This window comes from Gymnoscopelus microlampas (genome assembly GCF_963454915.1).
Source record: "Gymnoscopelus microlampas genome assembly, chromosome: 1".
Taxonomy (NCBI): domain Eukaryota; kingdom Metazoa; phylum Chordata; class Actinopteri; order Myctophiformes; family Myctophidae; genus Gymnoscopelus; species Gymnoscopelus microlampas.
In genome coordinates this window covers 53,932,563-53,959,818 of record NC_139962.1, presented here as the reverse complement: position 1 = coordinate 53,959,818, position 27,256 = coordinate 53,932,563, and the positions used below count along the sequence as shown (strand labels likewise).

The 27,256-nt window shown below is 43.0% G+C and overlaps 1 protein-coding gene across 1 annotated transcript in view; it reads right to left on the bottom strand.

Moving 5' to 3' along the window:
• Positions 1-18,926: 18,926 nt before the first annotated feature.
• LOC311050673 (collagen and calcium-binding EGF domain-containing protein 1-like) overlaps positions 18,927-27,256 on the bottom strand; it is a 76,302-nt gene continuing 67,972 nt past the window's right edge. Inside the window, exons 6-11 of the mRNA XM_084064759.1 lie at positions 24,122-24,255; positions 23,599-23,713; positions 22,251-22,390; positions 20,859-20,894; positions 20,455-20,490; positions 18,927-20,108 (exon numbers count right to left, since the gene is read on the bottom strand). Of these exons, the coding sequence (XP_083920885.1) occupies positions 19,920-20,108; positions 20,455-20,490; positions 20,859-20,894; positions 22,251-22,390; positions 23,599-23,713; positions 24,122-24,255 (650 nt within the window). The 3' untranslated portion in view covers positions 18,927-19,919. The remainder of the gene's footprint in view (positions 20,109-20,454; positions 20,491-20,858; positions 20,895-22,250; positions 22,391-23,598; positions 23,714-24,121; positions 24,256-27,256) is intronic.

Genomic DNA, 27,256 nt, shown 5'->3' with positions numbered 1-27,256 from the left:
ATCATCTAACTACCAATTAACATAAAGCCATAATTATAGCAAAATAAAGTAGCTACTGTTCTAGCCTCAGGTTATTTAAGCTTCACATTTTTTTTTCTTTCAGTAATTGTCTTTGATAGGCGTTGTGAGATAAATTATTAGAATTCAATTCTGATTATTCAAGTATTCTGGCACATAAAGTTAACTAAATCCTCAATCAACAGCTGAGATAGGCTCAATTCCAAATGATTAGAAACCTGAAAATGTGTTGGTGAAAGAAACTCTATGTCATTTTCTGTAGATTTTTGCAGTGTATGTGTTTTCTAGTTCTATAGTAATATTTAGAATAATCTCCATGTATGCTGAGGCATTTGTCACTGGGATATGATGATGCATTTAACCACATGAAAACTAACATCCCTATTTTTTACATATTTTTGTCATAGGTGAACATTTTGAGCTTGTCGATAGGCTATTTTCAGCGAAGAGATTTGGTACAGAGGGAAAAAAGGAGGGGACCTATTATAGACCCCGGTGGACCCCGGTGAACAAAGTTTAAATGGCTGAACAGCACAGGTTGTATAGGTACCCTGTGCACAGCACTTCTTTCCTCAGATGCAGGTTGACTAGTAATAATAATCTTTAACCATCAAAGCAATATGCCACTTAGTGGAAATCTTTCTAATGGCTACTGGAATGAACCTGATGAAGTCTAGCCAAATTAACTTGTTTGCTCTAGTATATTTAGGGCTAATTTTATCGCACGACCAACTGAACGGTATTTGATGGTAGCACATTTTGATGCAATATCAGAGACTGACAAGACGATCCTTAATCAGGTTAAGTTTTCAATGTACTGGGTGACATCCAAGTGGTGTAGAGGTAAAACAATCTCCCACCACAGAGACCCGGGTACGATTTTTGACAGGGGTGTGTCTGGCTTGGCCAGGCACCCCAACGAACACAGTTTACAAGACAAACAACAAATAACAAGAGTGTGTGACTGCGCACATGACAATATCAACCTTCCATCAGTTATTCTGTTCACAGCAGTGATTAAGGCAGGCAGCCAAAGAAGACAAGCGTGTGTAAGGTGTCTGGTAGACATCCAAGGACTGTGTGTTTTCTCTGCGGCAAGTGAGTAAATGTACAGGTATGCTTTTGTATACTGCATACCTAGTCTATATGAGTCATACGTGTATTTGAACAATTAAATAGAATGCCTGGTTGAGACTTGTAGATAACGCTTTAATATTACTGACACACGGTTAATGATAGAAGTGACAGACAGTGATAGCAACACAACCATCTCTGGCACTGCCAATTTGGTTAGCAGAGATGTGAGAGATAGCAGGCCGTCAGCACTCAGTGAGATAACATCTGCCTTGGATTTGAATGGAACAGCAGTGCGTGCGGCTATCTTGATTGTTTGGAAACCACTCACGGGATGTGAGGATTGTTAAAGTTACCTGTTGGTTTTATTGATAACATATTAACTTTATCCAGCTTTCATCTCACCAGATCACATTGGTATTGTGTGATCTGTAAGTGTTGGCAGCACCAAGAACAACATGATAGATGTGCAGCAAATTAAAGTGATTAAAAACAAACAAGACAGAATTGTCTGGTGAATTAAGATATCGGGGTCAAACCTTTATGGAACATAATGCATCAATGCAGGCATTCTAGGATCATACAATACTATACGATCATATAACATTAATGCAGAAATATCGTTATCATGATTTTGTGACCCTCAGGCACAAAATCTTTTCAAATGGTGCTTTGTGGCCAAACACATTTCAATTTGGCAGTCCTTGACATGAAAACGTTTGATAACCACTGCTTCAGGCCACCGCAGCCCCAAATATATAGTATTACGTCAATATCTATTATTATTACTGCATCCTCATGTATATTTACTGCTTTATCCTGTATTATTACTACAACAATACTGTATATTATTACTATATCATCATGCAAATTTACTGCTGTATCATATAATGTTACTACAACAACATATTATTACTACATCATCGCATAGTTTTACTACATCATCGTGTAACACCACTACAACGTAATGAAGGTTTCCTATTCCTTCCTGTGTGTTTGTCTTGTGAATCAGTAATAACAACTATAGCTGTAGGCTACTGTTCTTAACAAGGTTAAAAAGGTGCTGTGTGATATCGCATTACTGTGCAATTGAGTGGAGTCGTTGAACGCACGTCTTACTTTACTATGAGGCCCTACACTGTGTGACATGTACTTTAACAAGTAGCACAAAAACAACCTTCCAGACACTCCCACGCACACATGAATGAAAGGTTTTTGTGAATGACAACAGTTGCTAGACAAAGACATATCTCTCTCTCTCTCTCTCCCTCTCTTCTCTCTCTCTCTGTCTCTCTCTCATTCCCTCTTAAGACCCGGTTTAGCGAGGTGAGGCTGGGTGAAGAAGATGAGCTGTCTGTGGCAGCAGCAGTCAGGGTTAAGTCAAACTGTAGTGAGAAGAAGGGACAGGAAGGTACAGCTGGGAGTTGTGGTAACTCACACATGTCATGGTGTATGATGGTATGAAATGTTTTACTTAGATAGTGGTTGAACTATATAGCGGAGTCATCAAAACAGAGATACAATTGATGATGATGAAAGAACATAGAGAGAGATAATGACAAATTATCTGTATGTGCAGACGAAAAGGAAAAACCTGGGAGACTTGAAACAAACCGCCTTGTTCAAAGTCACATAACTTCACATTGGAAATCTGTGAAGCCTCAGGTTGGGGGAGATGTGAGAGGTTGTGGCCAGTACAGTATGACAGAGAGACAGGATGATCCACAGACTGAATCAAAAGAATTGCTGCATCTATTAAAAAAAGAAAATAGTGCTACCTTACATCACCTCTGTCTTTCTCATGTATGTGCGACCACGCGTGCGCGTGTGCGCGCACACAGACACATGCATGGCACGCACACATGTACGCTCACACGTTTGCACAACATTACCTGCTTTAGCTTGCCTCCAGTACACAAACCAGCTGTCATGAACAAGAATCCTAGAGAATCCTGGAGCAGCTTCTCACGCCAACCAGAGTTCCTGTCTATCACACACATAAACCTCAAAGGGCTGGAGAGCGCACGCAACAGAGGGAGAGACACATAGAATGCAGAGAGGGGGGTGGGGGTGGGCTGAGAGAAAGAGTGATAGGGAAAGAGATGGTTTTACAGAGAATCAAAGAGAAAAAAAATAAGAAACTTTGTGTTTACATCTGTGTGTTGTGAGTGTGTGTTGTGAGTGTGTGTGTGTGTGTGTGTGTGTGTGTGTGTGTGTGTGTGTGTGTGTGTGTGTGTGTGTGTGTGTGTGTGTGTGTGTGTGTGTGTGTGTGTGTGCGTGTGCATGCGTGTGTGAGTGTGTGTGTGCATGCGTGTGCATGCATGCCCACATGTGTTTGTGGGCATGCATGGATGCACGTTGTCTTATGTATTTATTTGTAGTTTTTTGACATTTTCACACGATCTTGCACTCTGATTCATTTCTGTTCCCTGAGTTGGTCTCATAGTAGAGTTGTGCCAAGACATATACAAGCAGACAGCATTGTCGCGGATGTTGACTGTGCATGACAAGGCACAGCGGTGGGATTGTCCTGATTTCTTAAGCACTTTGATGGATCGTCGTTTGACAAGTGGGGGTTTAAGGTCACCGGGTCATTGTCATACGTAATGAAACTTTTCAGTCACGCACGCACACACACACACACACACGCACACGCGCGCACGCACGCACGCACGCACGCACACACACACACACGTATGTATGTATGCTCCACAGAAGTGATGTTTGACTTGTGGGAAGTGTTGTGGTTCGGCTGGCCATAAAGTGTGTTGACCTAGATCGTGTAGTACAATCTGTGATGTTTGCAAGTACTTGCAAAAGCCACAGTCAATTGAATTGTGTGAGTGTAAGTGAGAATGCCTGTGTGTTTCTTTTAAATTGTGTTTGCTGCTGCATGTAATTACAGTATGTGTGTGTGTGTGTGTGTGTGTGTGTGTGTGTGTGTGTGTGTGTGTGTGTGTGTGTGTGTGTGTGTGTGTGTGTGTGTGTGTGTGTGTGTGTGTGTGTGTGTGCGCGTGTGCGTGCATGCGTGTGAGTGTGTGATTGAGGGGGTGTGTTTGCGTGTCTGACTCATTCTTATGCAACAGGGAAATGTGCACACAGAGAGGAATGTAATCTATATGATGAGAGATTTAATTCCAAGCCCTTTGAATCAACACACATGCTTTCACGAGCAGGGCAGGTGTTTGCATCGACACACATCCTTTCATGAGCAGGGCAGGTGTTTGCATCCACACACATCCTTTCATGAGCAGGGCAGGTGTTTGCATCCACACACATCCTTTCATGAGCAGGGCAGGTGTTTGCATCCACACACATCCTTTCATGAGCAGGGAAGGTGTTTGCATCCACACACAGCCTTTCACGAGCAGAGCAGGTTGTTTGTTGTGACTTTTGCCACAGTATAGGAGTGGTAGCTATAATCCTTCTGCATGGCTGTCAGACATATGTGTGCAAACGTGAGAGACAGAGAGAGTGAATGAATGAATGATTTTTTTTAAATTAAGACCCATCCCTTATGGGATAATAAGACACCAAAAATATAATTATACAAAGTTACATTCCCTATGTTGTACGTGCGTGCGTGCGTGCGTGCGTGCGTGCGTGCGTGCGTGCGTGCGTGTTTGTCACACTATACGCACATCCTCAAACATTTGTGGCAGTACTTAACCTCTCAGGCCCTATGTACCTTGTTGTACAACAAATACTGAAAATAACCGATGTACAAGCCCACAGCGCGTCACACGGAAGTTGTGATCTTATAGACCTGCTATTTTCGTTATTTTTCTAAATTAAAAAAAGGGAAAACATTTTGAATCACGGTGCAACATCTTGAAACAACATTTCTTCTGTTGTTGCAAAACCATTAAGAAGTGAGAACAGTGGCAGTTTGATGATGATGATGATGAGTGTATATTTACTCAGCAATTTGTTGTCCCGGAAGTTTAGAGGATCAAAATGCAGAGGAAGTGTCACTGTGGCCCCAGGGCGCGACGTAATCAAAGGCAGGCATGATGCAACGCCACCACAGGGCCTTTCATGCTGCCAGATTTCCATGATGGATTATAAATCAAAACCTCTTTTAACTGTCTTGAAAATATTTTTATAATGGGAAAGCCGTCCGCACCTGAGTCCCAACCTCTGGCAAGTCCCTACTACTGCCTCCAGCATGTCCACCTGGCCCCACAGAACACAAACACACGCACGCACACGCACGCACGCACGCGCGCACGCACACACGCACACACACACACACACACACACACACACACACACACACACACACACACACACACACACACACACACACACACACACACACACACACACACACACACACACACACACACACACACACACACCATTGCGTGCTGAAGCATAAATGAAACTTACACAGTTATTTCTTCCTCTGCAACTATAATGTTTATATTATATTTATGTTTATATAATTACAAAAGTGACCCTGCGATGCATGCCCGGTAAGAGGTTATTTGATTTACACATGTGTGCCGAAAATATCTGATCTACAGTAGAAGCTCACAACGCGATTTGAGCTTGTAGATCAGCTATTTTCAGCATGCCACGCTGCTCCTTTCGTACAAGTACAGAGGCCTAAACCAGGCATTTTGTCTGTTGCATGCATAGACTGTGAACAAAAATGGACAAAGGGAACGGTGACGTCACCCATTGGTTTCTACAGGCCTGTTTTGAAGCCTCTTTTTCTGCGAATTCAAATCCACCATCTTGGAACTTCCAGTCCCGAAGAGCAACCGGAAATGAATGCTATTGGCTGGAAGGGCAACGACTCGGGGGCGGGTCTTCACTCAGCCAGTAGAAGCTCTAGAAGCATACTCCATGGGTCTTCAACAGGGGGTCTGGGACCCCTAGGGAGTCCTCAGAGCTACTATAGGGGGTCCGCCAAATCTTTGTGTGAGAGGATTGTTTTTTTCACATTAACCACTTGAACCCTAGCATCCCTATTCTGAGGGGAACATTGGCCGAAAATAGCCGATCTACAAGCTCACAACGCCTCGCAGCACGAGGCGTTGTGAGCTTGTAGATCGGCTATTTTTGGCAAAGAGGTATACTGTAGGTGTAGAGGGAAAACATCTAAAACACAATTTTATACAATATAGAGGGGGTCCCTGCTTCATCTCTCTCAGCTAGGGGGTCCTTGGGCTGAAAACTTTGAAGACCCCTGCCCTATACTCTATCATCAATTTTTAACGCATTTTGTGGTAATTGAAAGAATACTTTAAAGTAGTGACAATGATTACTAAGGTAATAAAACCAAGTGTCAAATTCGGTCAAATTCCCCATTGTAATCAATGCCTTGGTAATTGTTCTGCAGCCAGCAGGGCGAGGGGGGGGGGGCATTAATGAAAACTGCAGGGAATTCTGCACTTCCTTAAATTGGCTTCATTTTAGAAACCGGATGCTTGGCACTGGCACGAGGAAACGTGTCAGCGCTGGTCTGACTGTGTCATGCGGTCAAGTTGTCATGTACAGCATGTACTGTAACAATGTAGCCATCATCAATCTATTTCTTCACAATGCGATTCATCATCGGTGTGATCCTGTTGTTCCGATTATGTCATAATAATAATCCGTGGCATGATGCTTAACGTTGGCAGCTCCATGCGTCTCGAGCATGGCTGTTCTCCACCACAACAAGCCCATTGGTTTACCTGGTGGTGGTTCTCAAGCATGCTCGATCGCTCATTCTGACATCCAGTTGTGGTTTGGCCCCGAAATATCAACAGTCCTTCAGTTTCACTCGACAGGTAATTGGACAGCAGGTATGAGATTTTGACTTGTCACTTTGATGCCCGCTGCACAAAGTGTGAACACATATTGACAGGACACGTTACAACTTGTGTTTGTTTTGAAGAATGTCAAGACTGCAGGAGCACACGCGTCACAAAAGCCCTTTTTTATATATATAGTGGAACTATTCAACAGTGTAAATGTTCCTATTGTTGCAATCTGGGAACCAAGAGTCACTATTGTTGTGGCTGGCAGCAGTGGCAGGAAAGCAAGTGAAGTTGGCTGTCATTGTGCAATTGAACACTTTGCACAAGAAAAGTGTCTTGTAAGGACACAATCAATTTGAAAGGTGCTGTATGTTTTTTTTTGTTAAAGCTCTATTCAGATTTGCAGGGCAGTGGTTCCCAAACAATGGGTCGGAACCCATTCTTGGGTCACATAACCATTTTTATGAGTTTTTTTTTTACGTTTCTAAAATATATTATAATAATTTCTAGAATTTTAATGTAAATATTTAAAAAATCCATAAATTAAATTAAACAAGCTCACAACATTGTTGTGAACTTAGATCGGCTATTTTCACAGTTTTTGAAAAAGGTCTTCATGCATCATGATGTTTTCTAAGTTCGGGTCCCGGGGAGACACCACATTTTCTTGAGCTGAAACGTTTGTTGAGTAACAGGGGTCTGTCCGTCTGTCCAGCACCTTAGTACACCAATTTATCAGCTTAAATTTTATCATGTTGAAGTTCACATTTTTGCTGCTCTCTCTGTTTTATCACATCCAATTTCACTTGTTTATCCTGTATATATGTATACTGTATGGGTTCTCTCAAACATTTGTTTTAACAACAAATTGTCACTTTATAGCACCTTTTATCAGCAGTGTTTAGGTGAAGGCAGAAGTCTGCATGCCAATCAGCTAGAGCAGTGGGCAATGTCACATTATAGGCTAATGTGATGACTTATATTTGTACAGTTTCCGAATAAAACAATCAGTCAGGATATTACTGTGTAGGAGGTTTAGTCTCAGTCTTGATCTAGGCCAGTGGTTCTCATACATCATCATGTTAAGGACCCCTAAATCAATATATATTTGGCCGCGGACTCCCATCTGAAAAGACTTGGGAGTACATCGGCTATTTTCAAATAGCTGAAAAACCCAGGGCCCCTGGGGATCCCCGGACCCCAAATTGAGAACTTGTGATCTATAGGCCACATGGATGGAAGTGGGGTGCATCTGTTAACGTGAATAATAATGCTCTATACACATACTCACAATGTCCTCAGTTCCATTACAACTGAGACTTGTGTTGCACATGTTCCCCTCTCTCTGTCACCGGCTGCCTGTCTAATATGCATATAAAGATGAAACTGCTTCAAAAAGAAACCAACCAACACAAAAAAAACGGCATTGGAGCACAAATGGAAACTGTGACATTTGAAATAATCAGTAACTAGCCAGTCTCATTCATCAAGTTCATAGGAACTTCAAAGGAACTATATAAGATATATCTTATCTTATCATCTTGTCTTATCTCAGAAACTCACGCAATGTTTCATTCATACAAGTTACTCTTACAAGTACTCTTTGCTTGTGACCCAGTGGTTGCGATGCTGTGGTAGTGGATTCATGTATTTCTTTATTCTTAGATTCTATTAGGATTATAGTGGCTCAGGGTAGGCCAGATGACATGGGGCTGCTGGTGCCTGGGTAGTTAAGGAGGGTTTAGGGATTATTAGGGGCTTTTTGACTCCTACTGTGGCCATCCGTGCAATAAACACATGCTCTCATGTTATTGAGTATGAAAGGCTTTGGATGAAAGCGACCTCCCCGACGGTACGTTTACGTTTTCACCTGTCACGGGTCGTTTGCATTAGCGGAGAAGAAGAAAAAAAGGTAAAGAAAAGAAAAAAGGCAAGTCATAAAGACGCCGCTGCCAGAGGCCAAGTCAGGAGGTCAGCAGGAGTGAAAAGATGAAGCATTTGTCCTCACGCAAGGCAACACGAGAGAGGGAGAGAGAGAGAGAGAGAGAGAGAGAGAGAGAGAGAGAGAGAGAGAGAGAGAGAGAGAGAGAGAGAGAGAGAGAGTGGAGCCAGACCGATATCTCGGTTTGGCCGATATCTCGGTCTCGGTTGTCGGTGTCTCGATTTTTATCGATGATATAGCATCCCTATTCTGAGCATGTCATTATCCGTAGGTGATTTCAAACATTTGCAAAAGTTGTCCAAAAGTTCTACACGTCTAATGACTTCATTAATCAAATGCAATCTACTAAATGTTTCATATTGATTAGAATTGATTTTGTACTTTTTGACAAATTATTGGTAAAATATATCCGCAATCAGTAGTCTTGGGCTCTCCAAAATCGGTATTGGCATCGGACCCAAAAAATCTGGCATCGGTCTGGGTAAGTGAGAGAGAGAGAGAAACGGCGACCTGCCTGTCCGGTTTTTCACACTCTTGGCTCTGCCGTGCATGCGAACAGCTTGTAAATGACAGAGGAAGCCGAGGTGTGGAGACAAAGTGCCCCGGGCCTAGGTAGTTTACACAGAGCCGCAGCATTAATCCACCATCAACCCTGCCATGCCAATAAAGCACAACCGCCCTGTGAAAATAGGTAATGGTGCTTTGGCAGCAACGTAGGTCTACATTTTAGATGACAGGATAGAGATGTAGGCTACTGTATTGCAGCTGTGTCATGCCTGCCAGCATGCAGGAGCTTATGTTGCGGCAAACACCTAATACTGTAGTGTAATGCATCATTTCTACATTAAAACAAAACATGAATGCTTTTTAACCACATTAACCCTGGTGTCCCTATTTTGGGCATGTCATTATAGCTGCAACGTCCCATTCCAGCTTTGCACTTTGCACATGTAGTCCATAAAGAGGCTGCAGCCGTACATGTGCTGCTAGCTTGTACCGCAAATGGGTTCGATATTTTACGTTAATTATTTGGAAGATTTTTGTTCAAAAAAATTGCCATCCAATCCATCGGATTGGGAGATACCACGCTTCTCGGCTTCAGGGAGGGCTACTCTGCTATCTTAACCCCCCTTTGACGACCCCTACCCCATAAGGTTATTCAGAGTGACACCATGGGACCAGAACACCTGTCCAGTTTTTCATACAGTAGTAAGTGCAAGTTCACAAAAGAAGATAAAACTGACTGTGATTGACTGTGAACCATGGCATCCTACTTTAGGCAAAGTTTCAAAGAATTTCAAAAAGAATGTCCAACATTTACAAATGTTTACATTTAAATGTTTTTTCCCCCGCAAAAACGAGCGGAAAATAGAAGCTCACAACGTGTCACAAGTTTTTAAATTGGCTATTTTCGCTAGTAACGTGACAAAGTATAGGGCTTGCCTTAAGTCATCAAAATATTAAGCCAATATTAAGCCATCCAGTTGTTATGTAAGGGATCAGCAGCATCTGAGGAGCCGTACGGTGCACATCTTGCAACCTGGCGCGGTGGCTGCTGTTGCTACACAGACAGACACCTGCAGGAGAACAGATAATACACGGCGTACCAGGGATCGGTGGCATGCTTTTGACACAGCTAATAAGGCCATTACTCATCAGCCGGGCTCAGATTCTCAGGCCTCTTAGCAGTTCTATTATCAACAGAGTGACAGAAGTCGGTCCACAATCGGAAGAGGGTGTGGCCGTGAGACAGGGAGGCTTGTGAAGGGGAACAGGCTTCAGAGAGTGAACTAGGGTGCTTCAGTCGCGGCCCCAGGCACGTAGCTCAGATTTAAGAATGAGTTAGCGTGTCAAGATAGCGTGTCTCGCTACAGACCACGCCCGCACCTGTCAGGTGTTGTGTGGCATGCCTGTGTGTTCCGTGCGGGAGCCTCCAGTCAGTGTGCGTGTTCCCGCCTCGCACTTGTGTGCGCACACACACGCAAGCGCACACATGTGTGCGTTCGCATGTTAGGCGAGATACTGGGGCAGCGCGCCTCCGTCGTATCCTCTCTTCTCACTCTTGTTGCACGCAGCTGCATACCCCGGTGATGATGGACACGTGATTTACTGAATACCTGGCTGCCTCGGCTTCAGAGCCCTAGAAACAACTAAATATTTACTGAGTCATGCAGGGGCTGAGCACATACATACACACATTCTGCGGAGCTGTCTCTCTTTGCTCTGCACTCAGGTCGAGGCTGTTTATGTAAACTGCACAGGGGTGGGTGTGGGGACATCTGTGTCACCTCCAAGGCATTTCTGCTTTCTATAGAAAGTTGACATGGGTAAAGAAACGGCTACCATGACACCCACTTACTAGAACCACTACAGTTAGCCTCCAGTCCAGACAAAACAGGTCAACGGACGAGGCCATTGCCCTCTCACACTCCACACTGCCCACTCTTCTACCTGGAACTGAGCAGCACACTAATGTGAGAACGCTGTTCATTGACTACATTCAACACCATTGTGCCATCCAAGATCCAAGCACGTCACCAAGCTCACAGATCTAGGACTCAAGTTAACACCACCTGGTGCAACTCGATCCTGGAATTCCTGACAAACAGACCCCCAGGTGGTGCAGATTGGCACTGGCACCTCCTCCACACTGATTCATATAGCATTGGCACCCCCCCAGGGCAGTTATTTGCTCAGCCCCCTCCTGTATTCCCTGTTCACTCACTGACTGTGTGGCCACAAACAGCTCAAACTCCATTCTAAGGTTTGCTGATGACACCACCGCCATTGGCCTGATTTACAGACAATGACGGCCCCCAGAGAGGAAGTGAGAGAAAGTGAGAGCCCTGACATTGTGGTGTCAGGATAACAGCCTCCATCTTAAAAACGTCAGCTAAACAAAGGACACGGTTGTGGACTACAGCAGGCTGCAGGGAGCACATGGCCCCATTCACATCAATGGGACTGCAGTGGAGTCACCTCGCATCACCAGACCTTCCACCACGGAGGAAAGCCTGGTATTCCTTCTAAACCGAGCCGCGTGATCCGGTTTAGAAAAGAAAAAGAAGAAATGGTGGTTCCGGTGGTTGGTTCCGGGTGGCGTCGCATTGTTTTTGTTCCCTATATAATGCGAATCAATTGGTTTATTCTCGCTAGTCACGCTACAAGTTAGAAAAAACGATTATTATACCAAAAGAAACGAAACGATTATAGCAATTTAAACCAATTTTAAACTAGGGGAATCATTTTGGAGGTGCACAGCACCGGTGGTTCCGGCAGTGGAGAGAGTGATGCCTTATATACTTAGTTGCGCCCTGGTATCCCGCACAGCTTGTGGATCAGCTATTGTCGGTGCAAGACACAACGTGTAAAGCGAGTATAAATCAGGCTTGAGCAGCTGTAGTGATTCTCAAACTGTGGGTCATGATTTGGGGAGGGGTCTCTCAAACCTACGTGTATACAGGGTATCTGCAAATTCCTAAAGTGACTATTCAAGAACTTTTAAGGCCTTTTTAATACCTCTAAAATAAAATAAAAGTAAGACCATTACTGTGTCAAAGGTAATCAACAAGCTATACTATAAAAATGGTCAAACATTGGCCAAATTCTCAAATATTACCTAAGAAATACGCAAACATTTTGGCAATATTCATCTGTGGAACAGAGTCAAACTAAATTGTATGGGCCGTATCTTGCACGCTGCCTTACCCCTTAATAAAATATGGCTAATAAGCAGTCTCAACTGCTACAATTCCAAGTGCTTGTCAGGGTGGAGGGTCCCCAGTTCAAATATGAGTGTTTTGGGGGGTCGCGGCCTGAAAAGTTTGAGAACCATTGCAGTAGATCAGTCCATAGGGCAGGAGGGACTTGGGGACGTTGGACTACACAAAGTATGACGTGTGGACTGGTAGCTGGAGAGGTGCCATTGAGCAAGGCACCAAACTGCTGCCGGGCGCTGCTCAGCGGCAGCTCATCTCTCCACATTGCATGTCTAATAAGCCCTGCGTGTGTATTTCGTGTGTGTGTGTGTGTGTGTGTGTGTGTGTGTGTGTGTGTGTGTGTGTGTGTGTGTGTGTGTGTGTGTGTGTGTGTAAAACTGAGGAGAAAAAAAGCATTACCCCAAGGGGATTAATAAAGGTAATCTTCTCAATATGGAACAAGCAGCAGATTGAAATTCAGTAACCAGAGAATTAAATGCGTGTGCGTGGGTGCTTGCGTGCGTGCGTGCGTGCGTGCGCACAAGTGTACAGTGATGTCAGTTTCAGCATGAGATGGGATGAGGGAAACATAAGCTGTTTACCAGAGCTACGTTCAGGGTGAGGAAAGCCCTTTTCTAGCCACTTGTAAACTGGCACGTAGCAGAACCCATATGAAAGCAAACCAGCACATGCTCAGCGGCTCACAAATGGACTGAAAATCACTGCCGTTCAACTGCAGCATGGTGGACAACAAAGGAAGAAATGCAGGCTGTTCCTGGAACTTACCCACAGCCCTCAGGTGAAGTCACCATAGAAATTACTTGTTTCCGAAGGGTTAATCAGCGACCTTGAATAGGTGTGCTTTAACAGATTTTAGGAGGCGAGGACTGAAGCCTGATTTCTTCTTCATCGTACGATGGTGTGTCGAACACCGAAAACAGCCGATCTGTGAGGTCACACCACGTCACAATACTGTCGTACAACGGAGCATAAGTTAAACATGAGTGGCTGACAAGTGTGATGGATTGAGTCGATTACTGTGGAAATTGATTAAACCCATTCCATATTGCACATGTAAACACCCCAAACTGCAGCTATCATTTCAACTAAGATATTGTTATATTGATGTAAGTGTTATTATAGGGCCAATAACATGTAAAGCTTTGATTAATGTTGTTTTATGGTACCATCTGCTTCTATGGTTAACTAGAGGTTAGATAGCTATGCCTACTTCACAATTGTGAAGAGTGACCAACGGAAACATTATAATCTTAATGATTTGTACACAGTGCTTTAATAGTGTTTTTTAACATCTAGTGTGCATATATATATATATATATACACACACACACACACACACACACACACACACACACACACACACACACACACACACACACACACACACACACACACACACACACACACACACACACACACGTATAGATTTACAGTTAAGAAATATCTTAGGAATAAATAAGTAAAATAGGAATTTAAATATGTTCTTGATAAAATTCGTAAAATTCTTCTTTAATAATTCAGACCCAGATTAAGATTACATGTCAAGGTGTGCGGTGGCTGTTTGAAGGTTTATGGAATACATAGCGCACTTTCCTGATTTACTGACAGCTGAGTCAGGATTCAAGATTTACTTTAATCCAAATAACTGTAAAAGGATACACAATGCAACAATACCGCACAATAAAACCCCATGGCAGTCAGTTGTTATCTGAGACAACTATCTAATGCCACAGGTGGCCCTGTGATTGATATCACTTCTACTATCAGCCAGTTAACAGCACCATCGGAGGGGTTGAGTTACCTCCGCTCAGGGGCATGGTGACAATAGCTGACGTAAAGGCCAGTCACCAGCAGTGTTTGTCACAGGCCAACCTGTTAAATGCCCTTAGTGCCTTGTCGGCGCATCCAGGTGCATGCCACATGGGTTCCTATCCAGCTGTCCTGTTTCCTGTGTCTCCATCTCTCAACTGAACTATGTAAGCGAAGCACACATGCCTTAATACATAACGATAATTGTGGTAATGGCGTGTCCTGAGATGAGCATGTCAAGTTATTTCTAAGTGAATACATGTGGTAGGCATGCTGTTTAATAAACGTCAATCTGCTTAAAAAACACACACACGGCAGATTATGGCAGAGATACCTGACTATACATGTACATAGACTACATACATACACGTGCAGAGAAATGCACTCACACACCATACAGAGGTCACTATTATTTGAAGTGACATCCTCTCAGAGTATCGTGCGGGAGATGTATTTTTGGACGACCACGGTTGTGTCAGTGAGGAAATTCCTTTCATATCTTCTGCTTACTAGAAAACATCTGGCACCGTTTTATCTGCTACATCTCCATTCTCATAGAGATGCAGCGAATACTTGAGCCTGGGTGGTGACAACACCCATCCTCACATCGTGGTAGAAGAAATGTTATTCTTTTTTTTTTTTTTTTACTTACTTAAAAGTCCTGCAATCAAAATGTAATTGAGGAAAAGTACAAAAGTATTGTCATCAAAATATACTTATACAGCACCAAAGTAAAAGTATACGGATTTTGCAGAATGGCCCTTTCACAAACATAGTAGAAGTCAGGTGAATCAGGAAATCAGGTGGAGCTGATTTTAATAACTTTATGTGCTACTTGATAGCTTAACCTACATCATAATACATCAAAATTGATCAGTTAATGTATGTCATGTATGAATAATCTAAATCGCATAGTATAGTGACTTCAACTGCCAAATAATGATAGTAGAGTAAAAAGTACAATATTTGCCTCTGAGATGCACGTACCTAACAAATTAAGTACTGTACTTGAGTAAAATTGTATTGTACTTAGTTATATACACTATTCAATGATAATGCTCCATGACATTTGACACAGCACACCAAAAACAAGGGTTACATAAGTGTGTGCTTATCAGTATCAGTTGCCTTAGCATAACTTGAATTTAACTAACTATTTGTATTTGCTCCATCATGCACCTTATATTTGACATTATGCAACATTGTGCATTGTTATTTTATTTCCTTTCACTTATTTCTTTCTCTATTCTCTATGCTTATGAATATGACTATGAGTATGTGTCAGGCCGACAGGCCAGGAGGAGATGATTACGTTTTCGCCCCTGTCCGTGTGTCCATGGCATGTAGTGTGCGCGGGTGTGTGTGTGTGTGTGTGTGTGTGTGTGTGTGTGTGTGTGTGTGTGTGTGTGTGTGTGTGTGTGTGTGTGTGTGTGTGTGTGCATGCATGCATGCATGCATGCATGCGTATATGTGTGACTGTGTGTATCCATCCTTCCATCTGTGTGCAGCTAATCTTGCACTGCACTGCTGGACTGAGTGGCGTCAAACTTTGCATGCACACTCCCAGTAGGCAAGGAAGACGCAAGCCATACCAGGCCGATTTCTGTTTTTATAACTTTAACTCTTGAACCATAATGTCGTACAATCAAATTCTCCCCTGGATTCCCTCCTGGATGCCTAACCTAAGATTTTTTATATTCCATTTCAGTTGGCTATGATTGCCTTCCAACGTTTGCAGAATATTTTTTCAAAATCATAAACACAGCATCCGATCTAAGCCAAATTTGAATCACACATTGAGGGGCCTCTAAAACAGGGGTCCCCAACCTGGGATGGGACCATCCGCAAATGATGATACAACTGATACCAAGGATTCGTCAGTGATGTCACTGTCATGCGGTTAGATTTTTTCGGATACTTTTTCTTCGCTGTGTGGAAAAGCCTGGTGACCTTCATAACCCTGAGAGTGTACAGTACTATTGGAACCAGACCATAAGTTACAGACCTGTAAGGGTCCATTTGGTTTCTAACTATCAATCGTTTAGCTCAATGGTTTTCAATCTTTTCAGGCCGTGATCCTGTGACCCCCCAAAATAATCCTATTTGAACTGGGGACCCCCCACCCCGACAAGCACTTGGAATTGTAGGTGTTGTTGAGGCATTCAATTTTGTTTGACTCGGTTCCACAGATAAATATTGTAAAAGCAATACTGTGAAAACAACAACGCCTCGCGTTGCAAAGCGTGTAGAGCTTGTAGATCTACTATTTTCACAATGTTTGCCTCTTTCTTACATAATTTGACAATTTGGCCAATGTTTGACAAGTTTTTATAGTAGGCCTATAGTCCCCCAAATCATATGGGGACCCCCCACAGGTTTAGCTGGGGACCGGACCCTCTGGAACCGCCTAAATGACCCCGGACCCCACTTTCAGAACCACCTCACCAGCCAGAACCACCAGAACCAGCATTTCAAACAGTTATATCATATAAAGACAGATATGATGGCAGGTAGCCTACTGTGTTGAATGGAATGGCCTGGTATGTAAACAACTTGAAGTGACTGCTGCAGGCAACCTAACTGTACTTTTTACAAATCTGATCTCTACCGCCCCCTACAGGCTACAGAGGACAGAGACAACACACAGGGTTGCATGAGAAGCAGTGAAGGAAATGAGATAATCCCCCCCCCCCTCTCTTTTCTTTCACTAACATGCTTCTTAAATTGTTTCATGTTGTCTTTCCTGATCCCGGTTGCCTGGCAACGTCTGTACTGCTGTCAGCGGTGGCCGCACGGCAGGGGGCGGAGCTGTTAGGTGAGAAGCCCTGTCAAGCACGCACGCACGTGCGCGCAGACACACACGCACATGCACACGCAAACACACACACACACACACACACACACACACACACACACACACACACACACACACACACACACACACACACACACACACACACACACACACACACACACACACACACACACACACACACACACACACACACACACACACACACACATACGCACGCACGCATGCATGCTAAATCTTGTATGCACAATGCACATGAACAAAACATAATGCATGGACGTGCTGCTGAACACAGCAGCCAGCAGCATAGGCCTACTGTAGGAGGACTGTTAGTCATCCATGTCGGATCAAAGACCACCAAGAAAGCAATAATGAGCCTAGGTATAAAATAGGGCTTAAATGGTTAATGTGTTTTATAATAATTCATATCTGCAAAGTAACTAATTAAGTAAAGTTTTCAAATAATTGCAGTGGAGTAAAAGTATAATATTTGCCTCTGAGATGTAGTGGAGTAGAAGTAAAAGTATAGACAATTGGCAATACACCACTGAAGTAAAAGTACCTCAAAATTGTACTTAAGTATAGTACTTGAGTGAATGTACTTAGTTACTTTACACCACTGGCGCTGGGCTGGGCTGCGAGTCCGGACAGGAGACCTGAGAGATCTGTAATTATCCCTACAGCTGTTTATTAACAGGCATTTGACCTCTGACCCGTGATACTTACACCTCTCATAATTACCCTCAGCCACGCTATGGTTTTACAGACACACCGCTCGTGTGTTTTAACGTTTTTTTGCACGTAAATGTCCCCAGTAATTTACTTCTTTTCCGCTAACTGGAATGTTAGAGTGTGAGTGAATAACTATGGATGGTAATTATATGAAGACAGAAGACATATTGGTGAGAAAAATTGCTTTTTACCTACATGTCTCCATCTGAAGTTAAGAGTTGATGAGCTTATTATTATGTAGAGTTCACTGCCCTCTGGTGGCAGTGGTGGAAAAAGTAGGCTACTCACATTTTTTACTTAAGTAAAAGTATCAATACTGCAACGTAGAAATACTCCGTTACAAGTAAAAGTCCGGTAATCAAAATGTACTTGAGTAAAAGTACAAACCAGGTTTTTGTACATAACAATTTATATGACCTCCCGGTTTAAATAATGAAGTGATAAAGAAAATCTCCATAATTAAGTGGCTGCAATCATACCCTGAGAAAAGAAGTATAGCCTAGCCTTTATTCCCTAACTGGCGTAAGCAACTGACCCCTCCTCACATGTCATTTGCATAGTTTCACCATAAGGAAGTTTAGATTTTTGAGTTTTGCATTTAATGATTTTTATTGTTTCTGATCTGCAGACATTGTTGTTTTTACTCGAGGGCTGAAATAGAGCTAGTTTCTGCATGTATACACATACGTAGTACCTGTACATAGGCAGCCTTATGTGTGCATAATACTCATAATACTCCCTGTTTACACTTGTCTTTTAATGCAACATTTGTCATCTGATCATGCCAGGACTGTCAGGTCTGTAGACTTAATGATTAGATCTTACTGCTATACCAGACCCCTTCACTAGATTGCCCGGCTCACAATGAGTTCAGAACTCACTTTGTTGATAGGTGTCCCCCAGGAATCTATACCCATTCCCCTTTTCCCTGTGCACCAATTTACAATTTAGGTATTTAGAAGAAGCTCTTATTGAGAGTGACACCAAATGTCTTTGCCGAAAATAGCCGATCTACAAGCTCACAGTGTGTCGTGTTGCGACTGATATGAAAGAAAAGAAAAGCTCTCTTACTCTTAAATTGCATTTATGCTAGAAGCACTGTGGAAATATCCCAGCACAAATCTGAACAGAAAGGTCACATTAAAGTCTTCTTCTTGTCATGTCCACTCACATTGAAGTGAACGCGGACACAAGTTTGCAAACACAGATTTAAACAGATTTATCCAGTATAAAATAGAAACTTTTTAAAAGCGTAATTATTCAGAACAGATGAAAAATAATGCTCCCTCTGTCGCTGGCTGTCTGTCAGCCACTCATGTTGTGAAACTGCCCAGAAGGAGTTTCAAATCACCAAATGAAACTCACGCTAATAAGGAATACGACACGGTATTTAAGAATGGATGATTGAAAATGCCTCAGAGTTGGCATGGCTCAAGGTGCTCAGGCTTTGGGGTTGTATAGACAGGTGCGGTGGGAAGCCTGGAGCCCACGGGTCCCCTTGTTCTTTTGTCTGTTCCAGGGGGGCCCTGGAGGCAGATTGTCAGCCGCAGCAGCAGAGCTTTCATGGACAGACGCAGGAACAGGAAGAGATGTAGACGATAAAGACATCCGTTTGAAGTGGTTGAGCACACAGAGACACGCGCGCGCGATGCGCTGCATCATCCCCCACACACACCCACCGTCCCACGTCCCTGCACGCAACATCCCTCATCCAGACCCATGGGCACATCAGGAAACGAGGTGGCGGGACCAGCGCTCGCTCGTATAGTAGTTGAGAATCTGTGCCTCTTGGTCTAATTCCCTGCCCTCTTCCTCTCACTTTCTCTCTTTCCTCTCTTTGTTTATCCTGACAATGGCAGCCTAGAGAGAGTTCAACAGGGTCTCCTCCTCGTCACACACCCCCCTCGTTCCAGTCAGAATGAAATTTTGGCATTTTTGAGGCAAACTGGTCACTGAGGACAAAAAGAGTGTTGTCTTTGCTCTGAACATGTGGATTAATTCTGTCTGGATCGAGTGACAGCCGCCACAGTTTGATTGACATTTGAGGGGGATAGTGAGGGTCAGGTATTGAGCTCGACATCCCCTTGTCCAGACCCCCAGTCCCCAAAGTCCGTCTCCCCGCTGGAGTAGGGCGGGTTATCCAGCGAGATGCCCCGCCTCTCCCCAAACACCTTCTCCTGCAGCTCGATGATGTCGTTACGGATGTCGGCCATCATGAGCAAGAGGAAGTCAAAGGAGCCGGGCGGTCCCTGGGGAGAGATGGGAAATGGAGTCATTATTAAGAAAGATCGCAGGGCGCGTCTGCCTCATTGTGCCAGACAATCAGTAAACCGTGTTTCCTTTAGGGCAGCATGCGTTTATTTAAAGCTGCATTCTATTGTTGGACCATGTCAGGGGACCAGCTTCTGGTGAATCCAGGTGAAAGTATTTTAGACTGCATTCCTATTGTTGGACCATGTCAGGGTCCAACAAGGTGAATCCAAGGGAAATTTATGATGCCTAATTTAAAAAAAAATCCATTTCAGTCATGAAAACGAGACAAGGAGAGAAGAATGTATAGTGGTCATCAGTCGGTCCAGACAATAACAGACTTACAGGATCACCTCTGGGACCAGGTGCTCCTCTGTCACCCTGTAGATAAAACATTGTCCAGTTAGTGACATTTATCACAAATATCACTTTTAAATGAATGAACAGAAACCGCTAGATATTGGAATCAAAACAGAACTTTTCTAAACTTACAAACCAAACTCATTATTATTTCAGAATATGTTTTATAATTATGTACTAAAGAAAACCTGACCATAGGGTCAGACACAGAACGGCACCACTTCAAACCCAAAGATACTTCAGGGGGTTAAATTACGTACACGGGCGCACGCACACACACACACACACACACACACACACACACACACACACACACACACACACACACACACACACACACACACACACACACACACACAGTAACTGAAAATATGAACTGTAATAATGACCTTCAGTCCGTCTCTTCCTGTTGACCCTTGTGGACCCTGAACAAATGACAGCAGTTTCATTAAGAATGCCATTCAGTTCATGAAAACCCCTGAGGAGATGATAGGTCAGTTCCATTTTAAATAGCACAGTAGAGAGCAACAGCTCAACAATACGTAAATAACACGCAACACATGACAATTTGTGTTTTATATATGTAACGGGTTGAGCCACCAATAGGCTCTATGCATAGCAGCCATATTGGAAAGAAATTGGGCCTCTTCCTTACCTCCTTCACAGGTGTTACCAATTATGCCAATTCATTAAGGTTGCGTTCCGTTCTGGTCAAACAGAGTCAGGTGGTGCTGATATTGTGCAACTGCATACTGGAAACACTCACCAGTGGGTCTCAAAGTGTGGTCCAGGTACCCTCATGGCTATGAGGTTATCGAGGTCCTTGAAATTAAAACGTTTGAGAACCACTGTGCTACACTAATTAATTCTTAATTAGTATAAGTGGTAAGACCTGTGAAGTAAGGAAGGGGCCCAATTTCTTTCCAATATGGCTGCTGTGCATACAACCATATCCCTCTCAGTTCAAGCTCTTAGCCAGACTAAAGTACATTTAAGGAGTGGGTATAGTGGTTTAGACCAAGGGGCAAGGCTTGGATATTTACGATGAGGCCAACACGGAAGCTTATGAATGGCCAGAGTGAGGCACTGTTTTACCCTGCGCCGACCTGCAGTGTCAGAATGAATTTATTTTAACGCAAGTGAATGGGTTTTTGACAAACTTTAGACTAGATTTTCTTACCGTAATAAAATTTGTCATAAATTCTATATGCTTCCAGTCGCTAGTTTAAAGTCTCCTTTCAATCATCATGATATGCGTTTTGCTAAATTATGGTCCCATTTATTCTAAAATTGACGATAAAGTAGGTTATGCTCCAGGAGGGGCGGGATGATTTGATTGACAACCTATACAACCAATAGCATTCATTCCCCGCCCCCGCTCTTGATTGACAAGCTACCCAACCAATAGCATTTTTGGGGGTTGTTTTCCGGTTCGCTGGTCACGTGTCTGGTCTCAACCAATAGCGTTTGAGTTCCGGCGTGGCCAACTGTATATATTAACGATGGAGGAATGCATGTTCCTGAACTATCGGCTTCATTTTCGTTCTGTAGAAAGCAGGGGAGTGGCATTGTCCATTCATTTATACAGTCTATGGTTTAGACTAGTGCTGTATTTCAAAGAAATAGGCTCAAAGTTGTGACCTCAAATGACACTGTTGTATGACCACTGTTACTCTTTTAAACATATTGGTCCCACTGGGGTTTGAACCCAGGACCTTTTGTGTGTATAAAGCAACATGTGTGTGTGTGAGAAGAACTACAACAACACTATTGCTTCTCACCACTGGTCCTCTGCGGCCCCTCTTGATGTGTGTCAGGTCTGGCTCAGGGCCCATTGGTCCCATATTTCCCCTCGGCCCCTGAGGACCTGGCAGACCACTCACTCCTGGCTGCCCCCTATCACCAGGTTCACCTGGGTGACCTGGAGGAGACAGGGATGGATGGATGGATGGATGGATGGACAGATGGATGGGTCGGTCGGTGGGTGGATGGGTGGGTGAGGTAGGTATAGGTATCTGATTATGCTTGTTTTTTATGACAGTATTTCTTTGCACTATTTATCTATTATTTGCTGTCTTTTATATAGGAGAAACATAATTTAGTTTATCTTCTGAAGCTGCTTGCATGGAAAACAAATGACAAATAAAGCAATCTTGAATCTTGAGGTAGGTAGGTTGGAAGATAATTTAGATCGATGTGTTCAAAATGTTACTTGAGTAAAAGTACAAAAGTATTGGCATCAAAATATACTTAAAGTACCAAAAGTAAAAGTACTAAAATGTTTGAAAATAGCAGATCTACAAGCTCACAACACATCGCAATGCGGCGCGTTGTGAGCTTGTAGATCGGCTATTTTCAAATAGCCTGTGTATAAAATCTGGCTGAAGGTGGTTCATTTATGTTTTATAATATAATGATTTATATCCGCAAAGTAACTAGTAACTAAAGTTGTCAAATAATTGTAGTGGAGTAAAAGTACAATATTTTCCTCAGATGTAGTGGAGTAGAAGGGTAAGTGATTTGCTTTGGTTAAAATAAGTGTTAAATAGCTCTATATTGTGATAGTACTCATTGCTATAGAGTGTTTGTTCAGTATTAGGAGTCTCCTTGTCTCTCCAGCTCTTTATTAAACAGAAAATGCATTTTCGTTTCAGTTTCAGTTTCATTTCCAATTTTATCCAACCAGGACAGAGAACTCAATCAGGATATAGATTAAACAAGTGAAATTGGAAGTGATGACACTAAGAAATGAGCAGACAAAATTGGAACTGGAACACTATACAAATTAAGCTTAAAAATGTGTACTTTCTCCTGATTGGCTGAGATTTTGACACCTACCGAAAAATGTATTTTCTGTTTATTAAAGAGCTGGAGAGACGGGGAGACTCCTGTTACTGAACAAACACTATAGCAATGATTACTATCAGAATATAGTATTTTAACCTTTTAACAAAATACTTTTTGTTTTAACCAAAAAATATAACTTACCCTACCTTAAAAGTACTAAAAATTGGCAATACTCCACTAAAGTAAAAATACCTCAAAATTGTACTTAAGTACAGTACTTGAGTAAATGTACTTAGTTACTTTACACCACTGCTGAGTGCCCCCTTTAAATAAAGACATTACCTGGGACCCCTGGGGCTCCGGGGGGGCCAGCTGGAGCAGAGAGTAAGGGGCTGTCGGGACCTTTCCCTGCTCGCCCTTGTGATGGTTTATCACTGCTGTTGGCCAGCCCAGGAATCTATGAGCACAATTATAGACATAATATACCAACCATTACAAAGCAACGGCATAGTAATACTGTATATATATCGTCTCTGTCGGGGTGGAATCCTCATTATGTCCAAAACTGTTACTTTTCAGGGTTCAAATAAAAAAACATCAAAAGTAGTAGATCTACAAGCTGAAAACGCGAGGTTTTGCGCCGCGTTTCCAGCTTGTGGATCTGCTACTTTTGATGCTTTTGTGTGACGCTGTAGAATGATCAAGTTGGGCTTTAATTTACGAAAAAACCCAAAGTTAGAATATGGAGATAAGAGGTTTCTGCTTGACAGCAATGATATGCAGTATATATACACACACACACACACTGAGGTGAAATCACGACCCTGGGTAGTCAAGTACTGCGAGGCTGGCAGACAGTGTGTACCTGGTTAGGAGTGTGTGTGCTTCCCAGTCTCAGTTTGAGCTGCAGCAGGCTGTTCTTCATGTCCACAAAGTCCTGACAGGTGAAGGAACAGGAACCGCCGCTCATCAGCGGGTCGGACTTCCCCGATGTACTCACTGCGAGACAAAACAAAAACACTCTCTAAAACGGGCTACAAACTGGCTTGCGACTGAGCGACTCTACTGTCCACACCCCGCACACATGCTCTATATCTGCACGCATAGTTTATGTTGTGCTGCTTGTCAGGGCCGGAGTGGGACTCCAAATCTGGCCGGGAGATACACGCCCACCCAGGCCACCCTGCGCGTGCGCAGCGTGCGTCGTTTTTTTTGGGGGGGCCCTTTTTTGGGGGGGCCTTATTTTTGGGGGGCCTTACAAAAGGGGGGCCTTTTTGGGGGTTAAAGGTAGGGGGGAGGCCCGCAGCTGCACTGAGCTGCAAGCAACACTGACTGCATTGAATTGAAATTGACTGTGGTTGGCCTGGCCTGAGCTTAGGAGAGATTTTTTTTTGCTGCATCACTTAAGCGCCGCGCTGGCTGTGGATGACTGGCCTGACCTGAAATTTTTTTTTGATGAAAAAAAAAAAAAAAAAAAAAAAAAAAAAAAATTCAGGCAGGCCACTAGAGGGCAGGCCACCGGGAATAGTCCCGGTCCTCCCGACGGCCAATCCGGGCCTGCTGCTTGTTGAATTCACAAAGCTATGGTGGGGATATGTAATAGATCATGGGTCTTCAACGTTTTGCAGGCCAAGGACTCCTTAGCTGAGATAGAGATGAAGCAGGGACCCCCCACTACATATTGGATTCATGTTAAACGTGTGTTTTCAGACATTTAGCGACTTAAACCCTCAATACTTTGTAAACTTGACCTTTGGCTCGGCACTTGGTCTGCTCTTTTTTCCCCTGTACAACAAACCTCTGTCGAACATAGCTGTTGTTATAGCTCACAACGAGTCGCAGACGCATTGTGAGCTTGTAGATCTGTTATTTTTGGCTAATGCCCCCCCCCCCAGAATAGGGATGCGAGTGTTCAAGTGGTTAATGTAAAAATGTAAAAATAAAGTCCCTATCACACAAAAATTTGGCGGCCCCCCTGCAGTATCTCTGAGGACCCCCTAGCGGTCCCGGACCCCCTGTTGAAGACTACTTTAATAGATACACAGAACGATGCTGACTTGAACAGTCCCATGGCGCCGTACACCACTCCAGGTGGCCGAGACTCGACCTACAGTAGACTATCCTCCTGCCTGGCCCCCGAGATGTGAGATGATTGCCCTCATTCATGTTTGGCATGTTGCTTGGAAATCTGTTATTTTCAGTCAGCCACAATGTACGCTGACGCCTAATAGGGGTGAAAGGTTAGCGAGATTGCAAGGGCTCTCGGTTCTACAGACTGTGTTGTTTAACCACATGAACCCTAGGCCTAAAGTCTTTATTCTGAGGCGAAAATTCAGTTATAGAACAACTATATAGTTGTGTGTGTGTGTGTGTGTGTGTGTGTGTGTGTGTGTGTGTGTGTGTGTGTGTGTGTGTGTGTGTGTGTGTGTGTGTGTGTATGTATATATATATATATATATATATATATATATATATATATATATATATATATATATATATACACACACACACACCGTATATCTAGGTGTGCCCTGGGATCTTTTGGCTAAGCCAGGTGTGCCTTGGCACAAAAAAGGTTGATAAACACTGGTATAGACCCCTGGGGGACGCCAGTCAATGAAGCGAACAATTAAAGTTACAAAGTTGTTTAAATTCTTACCCTATACCTTTTATTATTTTCTTTTTTTTTTTACCAGGTAATGCACTTTTTCCATTTTCTTTTTGTATTATGTGATGGAAGCTCTGCTTCTATGTTAGGTTACGGTCGGGTCAGCAATTGCTTTTTTTTGCATTGTTTGGTAGATGTTTAGGGACGAATTTAATTAATTTGATGATTTTGAAACTACAGATAAAGTTGCAACACATAGTACCTTTGAAAAAAGCATCAAGGGTACAAACCCAATAAAGATGAAAATGTCCATTGTAGTCCTCGTGGTAGAAGGGGTGGGGTTAGGGGGCAGTTGGCAGGCAGAAAACAGTTTAAACCAAATCAAAATGTTTGCAAACAAATGCCGGGTGGATATGCTGCATCTAGCCAGCTTGCCAGCAGTAAACAGGAAGCAACTTGAACAAAACATTGTTTTGTGTATGGGACTGTACAGTCAAATGCTCTGTACGTAACAAATTAGGCCTAGACTTTGAAAACACACACACACATGCGCGCACGCGCGCACGCACACACATTGGCACTCCATGTATTAATTGATTCCGTGTCATATCATGTAGGTTATAAACGCCACCAACCCTCTGAAAAATCTTACTTCATACCAGGAACTGAAAGAAAATGTGTTGCCTGTATGCACCCGGAGGTGCTGGTCGTCTTCATACATTAAATGACACAGACACACTATGGATAATACTGTCCCAGATGCACCGTTATACATCCGGAGGTAAGTTTGTTATTGAGCGGACGTCATGATGGTTTGGTCTGTATGGACACATAATAAGTCCGGGAGTCAAAGGGTGATTTTTGGCTGAACGTGGTTTCGTCGGTAAAAGTTTTTTTCTCAACTGATTCTTGCTGCTGGGGGTCCCCTCTTAAGGATTCAAGAGGGTGCCCAGTGAAATCCCTTGAGCATTTTTTATTATTAACCCCTTAATGCCCAAAACACTAAAAATTCACCCAAAATAGACTTCTATGGTATTTCATGCAAAATACTTGATCTAAATGCTTAAATTTGGTTTCTACAGTGTGTATCCATGTAAGTGGATGTGTACAGTGCATTAGATTTAATATTTATGCATGTTTTAATATTAACCCCTTCCTGCCCAGAACAACATAATCTTTAAACTGTGATATTGTACATGCACATAAATCAAATCAAATCAAATGCATTAGAACTGCTTTCAACAGTGGAACTTGTTTCCTTTTGGATGAATGCACATTAACCCTTTCAGGCCTTCCATATTGAGCATCCTGCACAAAAAATATCTACAGAACATATTCCCCTGGGGGGGAAAAAGAAAAGAAAAAAACATTAAAAATATATATATATATATA